This window comes from Mesoplodon bidens, assembly GCF_964165515.1.
Source record: "Mesoplodon bidens genome assembly, chromosome: 11".
Lineage (NCBI taxonomy): Eukaryota > Metazoa > Chordata > Mammalia > Artiodactyla > Ziphiidae > Mesoplodon > Mesoplodon bidens.
Genome location: NC_138167.1, coordinates 37,332,157 through 37,352,730, shown reverse-complemented (window position 1 = coordinate 37,352,730; position 20,574 = coordinate 37,332,157). Strand labels below are relative to the sequence as shown.

The window sequence follows — 20,574 nt, the reverse complement described above, 5'->3', positions numbered from 1 at the left end:
ACCAACACCCAGCTTCACTCAACGACCAGCAAGCTACAGTGCTGGACACCCTATGCCAACCAACTACCAAGACAGGAAAACAACACCACCCATTAGCAGAGAGGCTGCCTAAAATCATAATAAGTCCACAGACACCCCAAAACACACCACCAGACATGGACCTGCCCACCAGAAAGACAAGATCCAGCCTCATCCACCAGAACACAAGCACTAATCCCCTCCACCAGGAAGCCTACACAACCCACTGAACCAACTTTAGCCACTGGGGACAGACACTAGAAATAACGGGAACTACGAACCTGCAGCCTGCAAAAAGGAGACCCCAAACACAGTAAGATAAGCAAAATGAGAAGACAGAGAAACACACAGCAGATGAAGGAGCAAGATAAAAACCCACCAGACCTAACAAATGAAGAGGAAATAGGCGGTCTACCTGAAAAAGAATTCAGAATAATGATAGTAAAGATGACCCAAAATCTTGGAAATAAAATACAGAAAATGGAAGAAACATCTAACAAGGACCTAGAAGAACTAAAGATGAAACAAGCAATGATGAGCAACACAATAAATGAAATTAAAAATACTCTAGATGGGATCAGTAGCAGAATAACTGAGGCAGAAGAACAGATAAATGACCTGGAAGATAAAATAGTGGAAATAACTGCTGCACAGCAGAATAAAGAAAAGAGAATGAAAGGAACTGAGGACACTCTCAGAGACTTCTGGGACAATATTAAACGCACCAACATTTGAATTATAGGGGTTCCAGAAAAAGAGGAAAAGAAAGGGACTGAGGAAATATTTGAAGAGATTATAGTTGAAAACTTCCCTAATACGGGAAAGGAAATAGTTAATCAAGTGCAGGAAGCACAGAGTCCCATACAGGATAAATCCAGGGAGAAACACTCCAAGACACATATTAATCAAACTGTCAAAAATTAAATACAAAGAAAACATATTAAAAGCAGCAAGGGAAAAACAACAAACAACACACAAGGGAATCTCCATAAGGTTAACAGCTGATCTTTCAGCAGGAACTCTGCAAGCCAGAAGGGAGTGGCAGGACATACTGAAAGTGATGAAGGAGAAAAACCTGCAACCAAGATTACTCTGCCCAGCAAGGATCTCATTGAGATTTCATGGAGAAGTTAAAACCTTTACAGACAAGCAAAAGCTGAGAGAGTTCAGTACCACCAAACCAGCTTTACAACAAATGCTAAACGATCTTCTCTAGGCAAGAAACACAAGAGAAGGAAAAGACCTACAATAACAAACCAAAACAATTAAGAAAATGGGAATAGGAACATACATATCGATAATTACCTTAAATGTAAATGGATTAAATGCTCCCACCAAAAGACACAGACTGGCTGAATGGATACAAAAACAGGACCCATATATATGCTGTCTACAAGAGACCCACTTCAGACCTAGAGACACATATAGACTGAAAGTGAGGGGATGGAAAAAGATAGTCCATGCAAATAGAAACCAAAAGAAAGCTGGAGTAGCAATTCTCATATCAGACAAAATAGACTTTAAAATAAAGACTCTTATAAGAGACAAAGAAGGACACTACATAATGATCCAGGGATCGATCCAAGAAGAAGATATAACAATTGTAAATATTTATGCACCCAACATAGGAGCACCTCAGTACATAAGCTAAATACTAACAGCCATAAAAGGGGAAATCGACAGTAACACAATCATTGTAGGGGACTTTAACACCCCACTTTCACCAATGGACAGATCATCCAAAATGAAAATAAATAAGGAAACACAAGCCTTAAAAGATACATTAAACAAGATGGACTTAATTGATATTTATAGGACATTCCATCCAAAAACAACAGAATACACATTTTTCTCAAGTGCTCATGGAACATTCTCCAGGATAGATCCTATCTTGGGTCACAAATCAAGCCTTGGTAAATTTAAGAAAATTGAAATTGTATCAAGTATCTTTTCCGATCACAACGCTATGAGACTAGATATCAATTACAGGAAAAGATCTGTAAAAAATACAAACACGAGGCTAAACAATACACTACTTAATAACGAAGTGATCACTGAAGAAATCAAAGAGGAAATTTAAAAATACCTAGAAACAAATGACATTGGAGACATGACGACCCAAAACCTATGGGATGCAGCAAAAGCAGTTCTAAGAGGGAAGTTTATAGCAATACAATCCCACCTTAAGAAACAGGAAACATCTCGAATAAACAACCTAACCTTGCACCTAAAGAATTTAGAGAAAGAAGAACAAAAAACCCCCAAAGTTAGCAGAAGGAAAGAAATCATAAATATCAGATCAGAAATAAATGAAAAAGAAATGACGGAAACGATAGCAAAGATCAATAAAACTAAAAGTTGGTTCCTTGAGAACATAAACAAAATTGGTAAACCATTAGCCAGACTCATCAGGAAAAAAAGAGAGAACACTCAAGTCAATAGAATTAGAAATGGAAAAGGAGGAGTAACAACTGACACTGCAGAAATACAAAAGATCATGAGAGAGATTACTACAAGCAACTCTATGCCAATAAAATAGTCAACCTGGAAAAAATGGATAAATTCTTAGAAATGCACAACCTGCCAAGACTGAATCAGGAAGAAATAGAAAATATGAACAGATGAATCACAAGCACTGAAATTGAAACTGTGATAAAAAATCTTCCAACAAACAAAAGCCCGGGACCAGATGGCTTCACAGGCAAATTCAATCAAACGTTTAGAGAAGAGCTAACTCCTCTCCTTCTCAAACTCTTCCAAAATATAGCAGAGGGAGGAACACTCCCAAACTCATTCTAGAAGGCCACCACCACCCTGATACCAAAACCAGACAAGGATGTCACAAAGAAAACTACAGGCCAATATCACTGATGAACATAGATGCAAAAATCCTCAACAAAATACTAGCAAACAGAATCCAACAGCACATTAAACGGGTCATACACCATGATCAAGAGGGGTTTATTCCAGGAATTCAAGGATTCTTCAGTATACACAAATCAGTCAATGTGATACACCATATTAACAAATTGAACGAGAAAAACCATTTGATCATCTCAATAGATGCAGAAAAAGCTGTCGACAAAATTCAATACCCATTTATGATAAAAAAACCCTCCAGAAAGTAGGCTTAGAGGGAACTTTCCTCAACATAATAAAGGCCGTATATGACAAACCCACAGCCAACATCATCCTCAATGGTGAAAAACTGAAAGCATTTCCATTAAGATCAGGAACAAGACAAGGTTGCCCACTCTCACCACTCTTATTCAACCTAGTTTTGGAAGTTTTATCCACAGAAATCAGAAAAGAAAAGGAAATAAAAGGAATCCAAATCGGAAAAGAAGAAGTAAAGCTGTCACTGTTTGCAGATGACATGGAACTATACATAGAGAATCCAAAAGATGCTACCAGAAAACTACTAGAGCTAATCAATGAATTTGGTAAAGTAGCAGGATACAAAATTAATGCACAGAAATCTCTGGCATTCCTGTACACTAATGTTGAAAAATCGAAAGTGAAATCAAGAAAACACTCCCATTTACCGCTGCAACAAAAAGAATAAAATATCTAGGAATAAACCTACTTAAGGAGACAAAAGACCTGTATGCAGAAAATTATAAGACACTGATGAAAGAAATTAAAGATGATACAAATAGATGGAGAGATATACCATGCTCCTGGATTGGAAGAATCAATATTGTGAAAATGACTCTACTACCCAAAGCAATCTACAGATTCAGTGCAATCCCTATCAAACTACCACTGGCATTTTTCACAGAACTAGAACAAAAAATTTCACAATCTGTATGGAAGCACAAAAGACCCCAAATAACCAAAGCAATCTTGAGAACGAAAAACGGAGCTGGAGGAATCAGGCTCCCTGACTTCAGACTATACTACAAAGCTACAGTAGTCAAGACAGTATGGTTCTGGCAAAAAAAATAGAAATATAGATCTGTGGAACAGGATAGAAAGCCCAGAGATAAACCCACGCACATATGGTCAACTTATCTTTGAGAAAGGAGGCAGGAATGTACAGTGGAGAAAGGACAGCCTCTTCAATAAGTGGTGCTGGGAAAACTGGACAGGGACATGTAAAAGTATGAGATTAGATCACTCGCTAGCACCATACTCAAAAATAAGCTCAAAATGGATTAAAGACCTAAATGTAAGGCCAGAAACTATCAAACTCTTAGAGGAAAACATAGGCAGAACACTCTGTGACATAAATCACAGCAAGATCCTTTTTGACCCACCTCCTAGAGAAATGGAAATAAAAACAAAAATAAACAAATGGGACCTAATGAAACTTCAAAGCTTTTGCACAGCAAAGGAAACCATAAACACCAAAAGACAACCCTCAGAATGGGAAAAAATATTTGCAAATGAAGCAACTGACAAAGGATTAATCTCCAAAATTTATAAGCAGTTTATGCAGCTCAATAGCATAAAAAAATCCAAAAATGGGCAGAAGGCCTAAATAGACATTTCTCCAAAGAAGATATACAGACTGCCAACAAACATGAAAGAATGCTCGACATCATTAATCATTAGAGAAATGTAAATCAAAACTACAATGAGATATCATTTCACACCAGTCAGAATGGCCATCATCAAGAAATCTAGCAACAATAAATGCTGGAGAGGGTGTGGAGAAAAGGGAACACTCTTGCACTGCTGGTGGGAATGTGAATTGGTACAGCCACTATGGAGAACAGTATGGAGTTTCCTTAAAAAACTAATAATAGAACTACCATATGATCCAGTAATCCCACTACTGGCCATATACCCTGAGAAAACCATAATTCAAAAAGAGTCATGTAACAAAATGTTCATTGCAGCTCTATTTACAATAGCCAGGAGCTGGAAACAACCTAAGTGTCCATCATGTGATGAATGGATAAAGAAGATGTGGCACATATATACAATGGAATATTACTCAGCCATAAAAAGAAACGAAACTGAGCTATTTATCATGGTGTGGATGGACCTAGAGTCTGTCCTACAGAGTGAAGTAAGTCAGAAAGAGAAAGACAAATACCGTATGCTAATACATATGTATGGAATTTAGGGAAAAAAAAGATGTCATGAAGAACCTAGGGGTAAGACAGGAATAAAGACACAGACCTACTAGAGAATGGACTTGAGGATGTGGGGAGGGGGAAGGGTAAGCTGTGACAAAGTGAGAGAGTGGCATGGACATATATACAGTACCAAACGTAAGGTAGATAGCTATTGGGAAGCAGCCGCATAGCACAGGGAGATCAGCTCGGTGCTTTGTGACCGACTGGAGGGGTGGGATAGGGAGGGTGGGAGGGAGGGAGATGCAAGAGGGAAGAGTTATGGGAACATATGTATATGTATATCTGATTTACTTTGTTATAAAGCAGAAACTAACACACCATTATAAAGCAATTATCTTCCAATAAAGATGTAAAAAAAAAAAAAAAAAAAAAACTTTAGTGTGTATAAAATTACCTAGAGGGGCCTTCCCTGGTGGAGCAGTGGTTGAGAGTCTGCCTGCCGATGCAGGGGACGCGTGTTCGTGCCCCGGTCTTGGAAGATCCCACATGCCACGGAGTAGCTAGGCCCGTGAGCCATAGCCGCTGAGCCTGCGCGTCCGGGGCCTGTGCTCCCCAACGGGAGAGGCCACAATAGTGAGAGGCCCGCGTACCGCAAAAAAAAAAAAAAAAAAAAAATTACCTAGAGTACTTATTAAAATGTGTCTTCCTCCAGAATTAAATCAGTAAGTCTGGGAATTTCCATTTTTGATATGCTTCTGATGCCAGTGAACTCAAAGAACAGACTCTTACGCCAGTGGAACTTACTTAAAAGAATAGGCTGTTTTTTTAGAGTCTGAAGCCCAGCCTTGTTTTTTTTATTTTTTTATTTTTTTGTGGTACGCAGGCCTCTCACTGTTGCAGCCTCTTGTTGCGGAGCACAGGTTCCGGACGCGCGGGCTCAGCGGCCATGGCTCACGGGCCCAGCCGCTCTGCGACATGTGGGATCTTCCCGAACCCGGGCACGAATCTGTGTCCTCTGCCTCGGCCGGTGGACTCTCAACCACTGCTCCACCAGGGAAGCCCTAGGTTCGAATTTTACTAATCTCTCATTGCCTTGAGGAATCTGGAATGGGTAATGCTCCTTCTGTCATGTAGAAAGAAAGTTAACCATCTTCCTGGACCTAAAATCATCACTAAACTGTCTCACTTAAAATATGAGGCGTTCAATTTAAAACAAAAACAAAACAGGTAAATGAGCAGGAAGTACAATGGGACCAAAATCCAAAAGAAACTATAGGTAATAGAAACAGACACGTGAGGAATCCAGATAATGGAATTATCAGACAGAAACCTTAAAACCCTGTGCTTGTTATGTTCAGAAAAATAAGATAGTTGAAAAGAAGAACCAAATATAATTCTAAAAGTGAACAATAATATGAAAATATTAAGTATTAAGAACATAGTATTTGAGAGAAATGCTAGACTAAAAAGAAGGAGAGAATGTGTAAACTAAATGATAACATCAATAGAAAATATATTGACCAAAGTTTAAAGCCACTGAAGTATGGAAAATAAAGAAAAAAGCAGATGGGCACATGGAATACAGTGAATAAGTTTAGCATACATTTAAGTGGACTCCTCAAAGGAAAGGAAAGACAGAATGGGGTAGAAGTAATACTGGAAGTAATAGCTGAGAATTTTCCGAAAATGGTGAAAGGTATCATGCTACACATTAAAGAAATGCTGTGAATTCCAAGCTGAAAAAAAAATGCAAAGAAAACCATATGCAATAAAACTGTTGAGAAACAAAGATATTCCTGATAGTAGCCAGAAAAGAAGATATATTACCTTCAAAGTAAGGGTAAGACAAAGGAGTGATATCTCAAGAGAAATAAATGCCAAGAAAATAATAGTGTATCTTCAGCATGCTGAAAGAAAATAACTGCTAACCTTGAATTCTATGACCAAGGAAATGATCCTTCAGAATAATGGTGACAAAAGCTGTTTTCAGATAAACAAATTGATAGGTTTTGTTACCAGCAGACTTGCACTAAAGGAAATACAAAACAGTCTTCAGAATGAAAAATTACTCCGTATGGAATCTTGGAGACACAGGAAAAAATGTTGACTGACAAAAGCACATACTGTGAATAGATGTTAAGGTGGGCTGTTTAAAATAGTAATAATTCCTTATGAGGGTGAAAATATGTATAAAATTAAAGTGTATAACAATATTAGTATATACGTTAAGATAGTTGCCCCCAAGACAACAGCCATTATCTCCACCTCCTCATATCCACAGCCTTGGATAGTCCCCGTCCACATTGTACCAGCGTCTTGGTATTGTACTGTACTGGTCTTTGTGGCCAGTGACATATAGCAGAAGTCATGGTAAAGTATAGCACTTTCAAGATTAAGTTTTAGGTCAAAGGAATAAACTTACAGTTATAAAGTAAATAAGTTATGGGGATGTATTTGTACAGCATGGTGACTATAGTTAAAAATATTGCATATTTGAAAATTGCTAAGAGTTCTAGAAGATCTTAAAAGTTCTCATCACAAGAAAAAAAAGTGTAACTATGTAGGGTGATGGATGTTAACTAGACTTATTGTGGTGATCATTTCACCGTATATACAAATATTGAATAGTTTTGTTATACACCTGAAACTAATGTAATGTTATATGTCAGTTGTACCTCATTAAAAAAGAAAAGATTAAGATTATAAAAGACACCTTGGCTTACATCTTGGGTGCACACGCCCTCTTGCTCTCTCTCATTTCTCAGTCTGGGAAATTCAACTGCACATTCAGGCAGCCTATGGAGGGGCTCACATGTTAAGGAATTGAGATCTCTGGCCAATAGAGAGGAATGGAGGCCTGCTAACAACCATGTGAGTGAGCTTGGAAGTGAATCCTACAGTCTCATTTGAGCTTCCAGATAATTGAAGTCCCAGTCCACAGCTTGACAACAACCTCGTGAGAGACCCCACGCCAGAACAGTCCAGCTAAGCTGCTCCAGATTCTTGACCCTCAGAAACTATGTGAGATAATGTTTGCTTTGTTAAGCTGATAAACCTGGGGTAATTTATTATGCAGTAGTAGGTAGCTAATACTGATTTTGGTTCCTGGAAGTTGCATGCAACCGTAACAAAAACTTGAGATGTGGTGGTGGCTTTGGAACTGGGCAGTGGATAGAAGCTGTAAGAATTTTAAGAGTATTAATGAAAGCCTAAAGTGCCTTGAATAAATTGGTAGTAGAATTTTAGACTTTGAGGAGGCTGCCAGTGAGATCTTAAAGGAAAGAGGAAATCTTGGAACCCAGTTATTTTTGTTATAAGGTGGCAGAAAGTTTAACAACGTGTCAATCTGCAGTAAACTGAAAGATAAAAAATATATTCATGAACTAAATGATCTGCCAAAATGTTGAAAGTACTGCTGGGTTTCTTCTTGTGTTGCCTTTAGTCAGATATGAGGAAAGAGAAGCTAAAGAAAGGACTGTTAAATAAAAAAGAGCCAAGACTTGCTAGTTTTGAAAATTAGCCTCTCCAGATGACAACACTAAAACTAAGAAATATTTCCAAGCAAAGATCAAACTCAAGGCACTCTTAAGAAAGCATGGTCTAAAGTTGAAGCCAAGGTTGTGACTGTAAAATTTCTTGGTTAAGACCTCAGAAAAGTTGAAGGTAGTGCCTCACAATACTCTTCAGAAAAAAGGGCCCTTTAAAGGATTTTAAGGTGTACTTTATACCGCCTTTCAATACGTGGCTTTTAGGAACAGTAGGGCTTCTAAGAAGCTTTAGGGCAATGTTCCTGAGCCTTCTCAGTATAAACCCAAGGTAGAAAGGACTTAGCTAGAGGACATTTGTGGTTGTGACTTTTGCCTACTGGGTTGAACTCCAGTGAGATCCACTGGAGACGCACAGTGTTTTCAAGAACCACTGCCATCTTGGACTGCAGAGACAGTATAAAATTAGAGAGGCCTTTGCCCTTGCAGACTGCTACAAGCAGGAATCAGACTAAGAATTTACTCAACTGCAAACATGTGCTAACTTTCATGAAAAAAAGGATGACTCAGAAAACAGAAGCAAATGTTATGAAGAGTCATTTTCATGTCAAGGCAAAAGTGAGCCCTAACCAAGGAACTTTCAGTATTTATCTTTTAGTTCACAGGCCTGTAGATCAAGAGGAACTATACTCGAGATGCTTAAGGAACTATGTCCAAGGATCCTCATCTGTACCTTAGTCAGATATAGATGACAAGTTTCTGAACTTTGAGTTGATGCTGTAATGGGATGAGACTAGTGGGGGCCTTTGTGGGGGGTGGAGTGTATTTTGCATGTTGGCGAGAGGGTCTGTGACTTATTGGGTACCAGAGGTTTGACTGTTGTAGGCAACCTCACAGATGCTCCCAAGTTATCGCCACCTCCTGTTATTCACACTCTTATGTAATCTACATCATACCAGAGTTGGTCTGTGTGACCAGTAAAATATGGCAGAAGTGATAGTATGTTGTTTCTGAGTTTGTAAAAGATACTGGAGTGCTCTCTGGCTCTCTCTTGGATCAGTCACTCTGAGTGAAGCCATATGCCATGCAGGCAGCCTATGGAAAGACTCACATGATGAGGAACTAAAAGTCTCTGCCAACAGCTGGAGAGGAATGGAGGCCTGCCAACAACACATGAATGAGCTTGGAAGCAGATTTGAACAACATGATTAACCACCATGACCTAATTGACATGCGTTGCACTTAATGCAGAATACAAAAATTTTTAAGTGGAATTTTTACCAAAATTAACCACATGCTGGGCCATCAAGCAAATTCCAATATATTTCTAATGATAGAAATTATTCAGTGTATTTTCTGTCCTCAGGGGAATTTAGAAGTCTGTAACAGAAAGATAACTAGATGATCTCTCAGCTACCTAGAAATGGAACAATATACTTCTAAGTAATCCTTAGGTCAAAGGTATAAAAAGTAAAATTAGACATATTTTGAACTGAAGAATAATGGTGCATCATAAAAGAATGACTAAAGTCATTCTTAGAAGGAACTTTATAGCTTAAATGTAAATACTGGAAAAGAAGAAAGACTGTACTCAAAATGAGAAGAAAAGGAAATTAAGCCTAATCAAGAAATAATATGAAGTAGACATTAATAAAATAGAAAAAAAATTGCATTAAATGAACAAAGTTGACTCATTATAAAGAACATTGGAATTAGATTAGTAAAATAAAGATGAGTCCTGGCAAGACTGATCAAGAATAAAAGGAAAATAGGCCCAAGTCACCTATATTAGGAATGGAAAAGGGGACATCATAGCAGAGTCTAAAGCCTTTTTTAAAAGATTAATTTTGAATAATTTTATGTAATTTAAAAATTTAGGTGGACAGATTTCTAGAAAAATACAACAGTGTTGAAATAAATAGAAAATCTCAATTGCCCTCTCTGAATAAAGAAATTAAATCATTAAATAAAAATCTTTTCACAAAGAAAACTGTAGCTCCAGAAGGCATCACCAGTAAATATTCAACCAAATATTTAATAACACAATACCAAATAATTTACACAATATTAACAAGCCAAACCCAGCATTATGCAAAAAGGGAGTTAAAAAATGGCCAGGCTGGATTTTTTTCAAATGCAATTTTGGTTTTACTTTGAAAATCACTTATTATAATTTTTGTATTATCTGGTAGAAAAACCATCTCAGTAGATGCAGAAAAAGCATTTGATAAAACTCAATATCTATGTATGATTTTTTTAAGAAAAGCTAGAAATAGAAACCTATTTCAGACATACTTATTGGTAAAATATTCAAAGTTCTTCCTCTCCGATCAGGGACAAGACAAGGATAACTATATTAGAGGTCTTAGCCAGTGTGGTAATGCAGGGAAAAGAACTCAAAGAATAAGGATTGAAAATAAATAAAATTGTAATGTTCTAAAAGACATGATTTTATATGTTGAAAATTCCAAAAGTTGTACTAACAAATCATTAAAATCAATAATTAAGTTTCACAAGGTGGTTGGATATAAGGTAAATATAGAAAAATGAGTTATTTATCAGCAACAAATAAAGTTGAATTTTAAAATAATGTTTACAACAGATCAAAGTACGTAGAAATAAACCTTACAAAATTACTTCTCTACAATGAAAATTATGAAACATTACTGAGCAAAATTAAAGAAGACCTAATGAATTGATAGTTAGGGGGTCACCAAACTTTTTCTGTAAAAAGCCAGATAGCAAATATTTTCAGCTTTGTTGGCCAAAATGGTCGCTGTGGAACTACTCATCTCTGCTGTTTTGGGTGCAAAAACAGCCATAGGTGACACGTAAATGAATGGGAATAACTGTGTTCCAGTAAAATGTTATTTACAAAAATAGATGATGAGCGAGATTTAGCCTATGGATCATAGTTAGCCCACTCCTGATCTAGGTGCTGGTTAATTAATGTCTACCAACATCATAAAAAGAGGGGCAACTAGATATTATTTGCATCTTGTGTAGAATATATCTCACAATCCCTATGAAGTAGTCTTACTAAAAATTGCAAGAATTAAAAGATTGATGGTAAACTTTTCAGTTAAAAGACACTTAAAAAAACAAAAAAGAGACTTGAGACTTATCAGTCATTTGCAGTGTATGGGCTTCATTTGGATCTATATTAAAAATGATTTTAATTTAATTTTAATGTAATGAATATTCGATGTTAAGGGATTAGTTTTAATATTTTAGGTGTGATCATGTGTTTATGGTTATGTCTGAGTCCTTGTTTCTGAAGAAATATATCTTGAAATATTTGTATAGAATATCACAAGTAGGATTTGTTTGTTGTACGTTAACACCTGTGATTTCATAGTTGTGTTATACTTCTCTGCTAGTCTCTCTGTCTTTACCACTGGGTGTTCTCACCCTGATTCCAGGGACTGGGTCTAATTCACCTGTGTATTTCTAGGGCTAAGCATAGATGCTCAATAAGTGCTGCCAAAGTGAATGTAGCTAACTCCTCAAAAATAGTAAATGTGTCTATTAGGCCCAGTGTTATCAAATTGCTTTAAAGTACTAGATTTCTTTAGAAATTACTTTCTGTTTCCAAGGGGGGAGCAGTCATATGCCGATATAAAGAGTAGACTACATTAGGTTTATCAGGTATATTTCATAGCTTTAGTCAAAATGCTCTCTAATATTCACAGCAAAATGAACAAATGGAAATTATATTTATTTTAATTTAGCATAAACATATTTCCCTAACTAACTTAGTAAAAAAACTTGACCTTCATTGTAGCCATGAATTAATAGAATCCAAGCACAGATTTCAACAACATTATAATTCACTTAGGAAAAAAACACTTTAGCTGTCACCTCTAATTCTGAAACATAACTGATATTTCTGAATATTCACCTTTCTGTCTTATTTCAAATGTGTATCTTAATGGTTATAATAACTAGGTAAATCTTTGTATCCTGTTTTTTCTAAGCCTGTTTCTTCCTGTTACAGTCTTAATAGCCATCATTTTAAATGATTATTTTCAACACAAACATTTTTAATGAAGGTAGGATACTTTATATAAACAAATATAAAGAAGATGCTATATATGAACAAGTAATATACGTATGATTATGACACTACTACATAAATATGCTAATTATTTTTCTCTGCTGTGATGCTGTTGTATTCAAGCTTTAACCATTCATACAGTCTGGTTCTTTCAAATAAAAATTGTTTGAGGACAAACTCATATCTTCCTTAAAAGAACTGCTTTTTAATACACTACTTTTGGAAACAGTAAAATATCTTATAAATACAGTAGTAGTATTCTGAGTAATGTTAGTGAGGGTTTTAGCAATGTAAGATACTGTTGGAGAAAAGAAGAAAAATGAGAAATATTCTGAATCCCAATAAAGAGTAGGTTTTGAAATAATCTTGATTTTTTTTTTTTTTTTTTTTGCGGTATGCGGGCCTCTCACTGTTGTGGCCTCTCCCGTTGCGGAGCACAGGCTCTGGACGCGCAGGCTCAGCGGCCATGGCTCACGGGCCCAGCCGCTCCGCGGCATGTGGGATCCTCCCGGACCGGGGCACGAACCTGCGTCCCCTGCATCGGCAGGCGGACTCTCAACCACTGCGCCACCAGGGAAGCCCCCTTGATTTTTTTTTAAATTTTATTTTATTGGAGTATAGTTGATTTACAGTGTTGTGTTAGTTTCAGGTGTACATTAAAGTGATTCAGTTATACCTATACATATATCCATTCTTTTTTAGATTCTTTTCTTGTATAGGTTATCACAGAATATTGAGTAGAGTGCCCCTGTTTTAGGTCCTTGTTGGTTATCTGTCTTACATACGATAGTGAAATAGTGAACTGATGTTTTGTTTTCATTGTTGACAGTGAGTTTCTGACAGTTAAATCACCAGGTTCTTTCCAGGAAAATACCTATTAGTTTTATGAAGATTCTCATTTTTTAAAAAACTATGCTTACTTAGAAAATATATACCTCAATATAAATCATAATGAACGATTTTCTTATTTTTTGTTATTTTATCCTGTTTCTTTATCCCATTACCTGCTGTATTGTTAGTCATCCCCTCCCCACCCGCCAATAAAATGAGGCCTGTAGCTACCTCAGTTTTGGCAACCTACCGATGATTAGTAACTAACTTGATATAATATTATTTTAGGATTCTTACTCACATATTGACTCCCAGAGCAGAAATTTCTGATTAATAAGAATATTTGATTCCTAGCTTTACAGCTTCAAGTAATCTTAGAAATGATGTAATATCCTTTGCTTCCTTCATAACTTCAAATAAGCATGAAGCAAAATCCTTCAAATAAAGTATAAAACAAATTTAATTAGTTCAGGGTTAAACAGTTGTATATTAGTTTGTAAAATGGGTTAAGTTAATTAACACGGAAGTGCATGCTGCTGCTTGTTTTAGAAATGTGAATGTAACAAGTATAATTAGGAGAATATATGTGACAAAGTATCATAAAAATTAGCATTGGATTGGATATTTTAAATACTAGACAAACTACATTTGAACTTTTTGAGCTAAAACAATTCCCTGCAAGTGAAAGACAAATTTATGAGTCCCTTATTGAATTGATGCAAAGCATGTGAGTACAACAGTCATTTGGAGCCTCCCTTTTGCCATATTTGTCTAATGTATCACATATCAGGCCGATTACTATTTTCAGAAACAGTGTTCATGGCTGAAATCCTACAGTTAACCTTTAGAAGATCAAAAGGAAATATACTTATTAATAAGGTGAACCTAATATATACATATTTTCTCTTTTTCTGCCTTATTGCTTGCATGTTTAGCAGCTTTTTTTTTTTCATTTGTTGCATAGAATTACTGAGTATGCATTTAAAGGTCAAACAAAGTCATCTTAGGATGGAAAACTAACATATCAGTTACAGGGCATAGCTGGATATTTTGGCAACAGTAATTTGTAGTTATTGTTTTGAAAGATTTATTTTAACGTATAGAGTGATATTATAGCTGTTGCTAACTGAAATTGTATAAAACTTACAATTTTTAAAGGTTTTCTGCTTGAGATCAAGTACTAAAAGCTAAAAGTATGTATCTTTAATCAGAGCTGCATTTACACTTTGCATTCACTTTCTCATCATAAATACTAAATGTATTCATTATTTATAGTATACCAAAGTATCTTCATAGACTAGTAGAATGCCTTTCTAAACTGTCTGTTAATGTTTGTGTCATGATTATTCATATTCTGTTAAATATTAAAATTTCCAAAAATGTTCCTTTCTTTTTCAGCTATCCAATATCTATTATTTTATACTGATGGGTTTTAATAGTTACTAGTTTCTCACTGGAGATCTGTAGTTTTTTTCTAAAGCCTCTTTAGAGAAAGGTATTGTTATTCAGAACAGTGAAATATATCAAGCTGTAGCTGATAACAATTTGTTTTTTTTTTAGGTGGTTGAACAGGGTATGTTTGTAAAACACTGCAAAGTAGAAGTATATCTCACAGAATTGAAGCTCTGTGAAAATGGAAACATGAACAATGTTGTAACTCGAAGATTTAGCAAAGCTGACACAATAGGTAATGCAAGATCCTGTTTCTTTGTTAAACCATTGCTATTCGAAATTTATTTAAAATTCTATTTGTTATATGCTACTAAGATGATAACCATTTTAAGGGTTTATCCTTAGACATCACAGATTTCCAAGCATCATACAATAAGTCTTAGCTTAGAGTTGAATTATTTATCATTTCTAGGTCTACTTTACATTATTAAATGAGGTTAATATTTGTGCCATTTTACTTTTAAAAAAATCAAATAATTGTTTTAATTTAGCATTTGAAAATACATATGTTTGTAACATATGACTATAAATTGAAGTAGAACTTTAAATAAAAGCTTGCTTAGGTAAAACTTTGTCAGGTAATGTAATATATATATCAATATAATAATTTACCATTCTTAGCATGGAAAATGACTGTTTCTTTTCTTTTTTCTCACAGTTTATTCTTTGGACTCTATAAATACAAAATTAAGTAGCTACTTACAGCAGCGGGCTTAGCATTAATATGACTCATTGATTTTTTTTTTAATAATGAGTAGGTTACAGAATTATATATCAAATATAAGTGTGCCTAACTCCTTCTGTGTATTTATATATCTTTATATATTTACATATCTACACATGTAAATGTATATTTAAATACATGTAAATTTATAATTCTGTTTAAAAGCCACATGTTAATTTAAGATCAGGAATGTATTGAATAACAAAATAAAACTCATAGATTCAGAGAACAGATTGGTGGCTGCCAGATGGGAGGGACTTGGGGGTTCGGTGAAATTGGGTGAAGGGGATTAAGAGGTATAAACTTCCAGTAAGTCATGAGGATGTAATGTACAGCATGGTGACTATGGTCAATAATATTGAATTGCAAATTTGAAAGTTGCTAAGAAAGTAAATCTTAAAAGTTCTCATCACAAGGAAAAAGTTTTTCTAACTTTGTATGGTGACAGATGGTCACTTATTGTGGTGATCACTTAGTGATGTATACAAATGTTGAACCATTCTGTCATACACCTAAAACTAATAAAATGTTTAATGTCAATTATACTTCAATTTAAAAAAAGAATATATTGAATAAATGTTTTGTAAATAAATGATTATGCATTTAATAACAGAATTGCAGTACTTTTTGATAAGACACAACTCAAAATAAAAATTTTAAAAGGTCGTTACTTTCAAATAAAGTTTTTGGAACAGAAGATTAATGGCAGTAACATTGATCTTGTTGGAAAGTGTAAATGGACACTGGAGAAGGACATAACACTTAATGTAGAACTTAGAAAGAAAGAAAGATTAGAAAATTTATGAATTATAGCACCGTATAGCTTTTCTTGTTGGAACCAGTCATTAAGTACACTTTATTAAAAGTAAATAAAAATATTTCTGAATTTCTTAAGTACATTTGACTTTCACCACATAGCCATTTCACTGCAGGAAAATACTTTTAACTCATAATTTTCATGAAATAGTACCATTCTTCAATTCCTAATGCTTGGTTAATCCTAATGTTTTTGCCAGACATTATGTATGGATTTTTTATTTTCCCTCTTTTTATTTACCGAGAACATCTGTAAGTTGAGATGCAATTTCAGTAAAGTCACACAGTCATCTTTCTAAAATGAATGCTTAAAATGTTAGGAACTCCATATAAATGTCATTTTATTACATTATTATGTATAAAGTATTATTATGGATAAAGTACTTAACTTTTGCAGTTCTAGATTTTTGGAACATATTCAGGAAAGTAAAACATTTCTATATCCTAAGAACTGAAAGTTTTAAATGTATCAAATTACATTAATCATGATATTAAAATGTACACAGTAAGAATCTTTAAGAATCTGTCTGTCCAACAAAGATGACCTATTAAAATTAATTCAGAGACTAACTTCTGAAATGTTCAGCCAATTGGAATATAAATAAACTACCTCTTAAATGCTTGATGTAGATAATGTTTTCTAGTTATTTTAAAGTTTGGTGTTTTCTAGTTAAAGTTTGGTATTAAACTTTTGGTATTAAAGTTTCTTTGTTTCTTACCTCATTTCTATAGGAAATATATATATATATATATATATATATATATATATATGTTACATGAGACAATAAGAAACTTATTTTAGAACATTAGTTCACTGAAAAATATCTTAAAACTCATTATGTGAAGATCTAAGGTTTAATTTGTGAACTCAAAACAAGCATTTTGGAGTTTTTACATTAAGTACTAGGTAAGAATTGTCAAGGAGATGATTTGTAAAGAATCTCTGCTTCAAAAAGTTTATGACTTACATAGATGTTAATTAGCATAGTTTAAATTTACTAATACTTTAAAATGCTACATACATTGGCTATATGCCTTAAAATTGTATATGAATAAATTTTTTCACATAGCTAACATTTCTTATTAGAACAGTTTTTTCAAACTGTGTTGTCTATACTTTCATGGTCATTAAACAGTTTGTGGAGTAAAGAGAATGGAATGGAAAATATCAGAATAGAAAATATCAACATATATGTGTATAGTGGGTCACAATTCCTTACTGTAGTTTTAAAAGTTTGAAAATCTATGTTAGAGCAAGTTTGCTTTCTAAGCAAAAATTTTTGCAAAGATTAATCAAGTCAGGAATTTTAGAAACTTCATGGTTATGGGTATAATAGTTAGCAGTTATTGAATACTTACTATGCTTTAGGCACTTTACAGGAAATTTCTTATTTAAAGCTCAACATTACTGTACCCTCATCTTAAAGGTGATAAAGCCTAGGCTAAGAAAGGTTAAGTAACCTACATAGGTTCACCCTGCTACCAAGTGATAGAGCCAGTATTTTAACTCCTTAACCCGGCCTCTTATACCAGAGTCTCACTTCTTAATTGGCTGCCTTATACAATCTGTGCAAATGTTAATTGGGCTGATTTTGTGTTTCTTTAGGAAGTGAGTTTTGAAACAAAGAATTTGATAAGAAAGGAAATACGAGATGTATATTTTTCCCTGTGTGTTTTTTCACTCGTGATTAAAAAGGATCAAAATAGCTATGTACATGAAATACAGTATACAAATTTTGTAAACGGAATTAAGAAATATAAGCACCTGTTTACTGTTTTTACCAAATTAATAAAATGTTCCATTTTCAGCTAGTAATGCCTACATTGATTTACAATAAAAATGATAGTAGCCGTAGGTAGGATCTAAATAATTTACCATGTTCAGAGCCAAGATACTTGGCCTTTTTAATATTTTTCTACCTAAATTGATATATTTGGGTATTGAACATGTATCAGTAAGAAAGATAAAACTTGTTTTTATTTTTTCTTTAAAGATACCACTGAAAAATAATTTTATTATTAAATTTGAAAAATGCTTTATGTTTATAAAATGTATTAATAGAACTGCTTAACTTTTTTTTTTATAATTGCTTCACAATGGTGTATTAGTTTCTGCTTTATAACAAAGTGCATCAGTTATACATATACATCTGTTCCCATATCCCTTCCCTCTTGCGTCTCCCTCCCTCCCACCCTCCCTATCCCACCCCTCCAGTCGGTCACAAAGCACCGAGCTGATCTCCCTGCGCTATGCGGCTGCTTCCCACTAGCTATGTACCTTACGTTTGGTAGTGTATATATGTCCATGCCTCTCTCTCACTTTATCACAGCTTACCCTTCCCCCTCCCCATATCCTCAAGTCCATTCTCAAGTAGGTCTGTGTCTTTATTCCTGTCTTACCCCTAGGTTCTTCATGACATTTTTTTTCTTAAATTCCATATATATGTGTTAGCATAAGGTATTTGTCTTTCTCTTTCTGACTTACTTCACTCTGTAGGACAGACTCTAGGTCCATCCACCTCATTACAAATAGCTCAGTTTCGTTTCTTTTTATGGCTGAGTAATATTCCATTGTATATATGTGCCACATCTTCTTTATCCATTCATCGGATGATGGACACTTAGGTTGTTTCCATCTCCTGGCTATTGTAAATAGAGCTGCAATGAACATTTTGTTACATGACTCTTTTTGAATTATGGTTTTCTCAGGGTATATGGCCAGTAGTGGGATTGCTGGGTCATATGGTAGTTCTATTTTTAGTTTTTTAAGGAACCTCCATACTGTTCTCCATAGTGGCTGTACCAATTCACATTCCCACCAGCAGTGCAAGAGTGTTCCCTTTTCTCCACACCCTCTCCAGCATTTATTGTTTCTAGAATTTTTGATGATGGCCATTCTGACTGGTGTGAAATGATATCTCATTGTAGTTTTGATTTACATTTCTCTAATGATTAATGATGTCGAGCATTCTTTCATAATGTTTGTTGGCAGTCTGTGTATCTTCTTTGGAGAAATGTCTATTTAGGTCTTCTGCCCATTTTTGGATTGTTTTTTTGCTATTGAGCTGCATGAACTGCTTATAAATTTTGGAGATTAATCCTTTGTCAGTTGCTTCATTTGCAAATATTTTCTCCCATTCTGAGGGTTGTCTTTTGGTGTTTATGGTTTCCTTTGCTGTGCAAAAGCTTTGAAGTTTCATTAGGTCCCATTTGTTTATTTTTGTTTTTATTTCCATTTCTCTAGGAGGTGAGTCAAAAGGATCTTGCTGTGATTTATATCATAGAGTGTTCTGCCTATGTTCTCCTCTAAGAGTTTGATAGTTTCTGGCCTTACAGTTAGGTCTTTAATCCATTTTGAGCTTATTTTTGTGTATGGTGTTAGCGAGTGATCTACTCTCATACTTTTACATGTCCCTGTCCAGTTTTCCCAGCACCACTTATTGAAGAGGCTGTCCTTTCTCCACTGTACACTCCTACCTCCTTTATCAAAGATAAGTTGACCATATATGCGTGGGTTTATCTCTGGGCTTTCTATCCTGTTCCGTTGATCTATCTTTCTGCTTTTGTGCCAGTACCACACTGTCTTGATTACTGTAGCTTTGTAGTATAGTCTGAAGTCAGGGAGCCTGATTCCTCCAGCTCCGTTTTTCGTTCTCAAGATTGCTTTGGTTATTTGGGGTCTTTTGTTTTTCCAAACAAATTGTGAAATTTTTTGTTCTAGTTCTGTGAAAAATGCCAGTGGTAGTTTGATGGGGATTGCACTGAATCTGTAGATTGCTTTGGGTAGTAGAGTCATTTTCACAATATTGATTCTTCCAATCCAGGAGCATGGTATATCTCTCCATCTATTTGTATCATCTTTAATTTCTTTCATCAGTGTCTTATAATTTTCTGCATAGAGGTCTTTTGTCTCCTTAGGTAGGTTTATTCCTAGATATTTTATTCTTTCTGTTGCAATGGTAAATGGGAGTGTTTTCTTCATTTCACTTTCAGATTTTTCATCATTAGTGTACAGGAATGCCAGAGATTTCTGTGCATTAATTTTGTATCCTGCTACTTTACCAAATTCATTGATTAGCTCTAGTAGTTTTCTGGTAGCATCTATAGGATTCTCTATGTATAGTATCATGTCATCTGCAAACAGTGACAGCTTTACTTCTTCTT

General features: G+C 34.9%; 1 protein-coding gene across 4 annotated transcripts in view; it reads left to right on the top strand.

Annotated features, from left to right (window-relative positions):
* USP15 (ubiquitin specific peptidase 15) overlaps positions 1-20,574 on the top strand; it is a 135,962-nt gene that overhangs the window by 31,850 nt on the left and 83,538 nt on the right. For all 4 annotated transcript variants that reach the window (XR_014017052.1, XM_081249012.1, XM_081249011.1 and 1 more), the window contains exon 4: positions 14,979-15,105. Coding sequence is in view for 3 of the 4 variants with exons in the window: in XM_081249012.1 (XP_081105138.1) it covers positions 14,979-15,105 (127 nt within the window). In the remaining variant the exon portion in view is untranslated. The remainder of the gene's footprint in view (positions 1-14,978; positions 15,106-20,574) is intronic.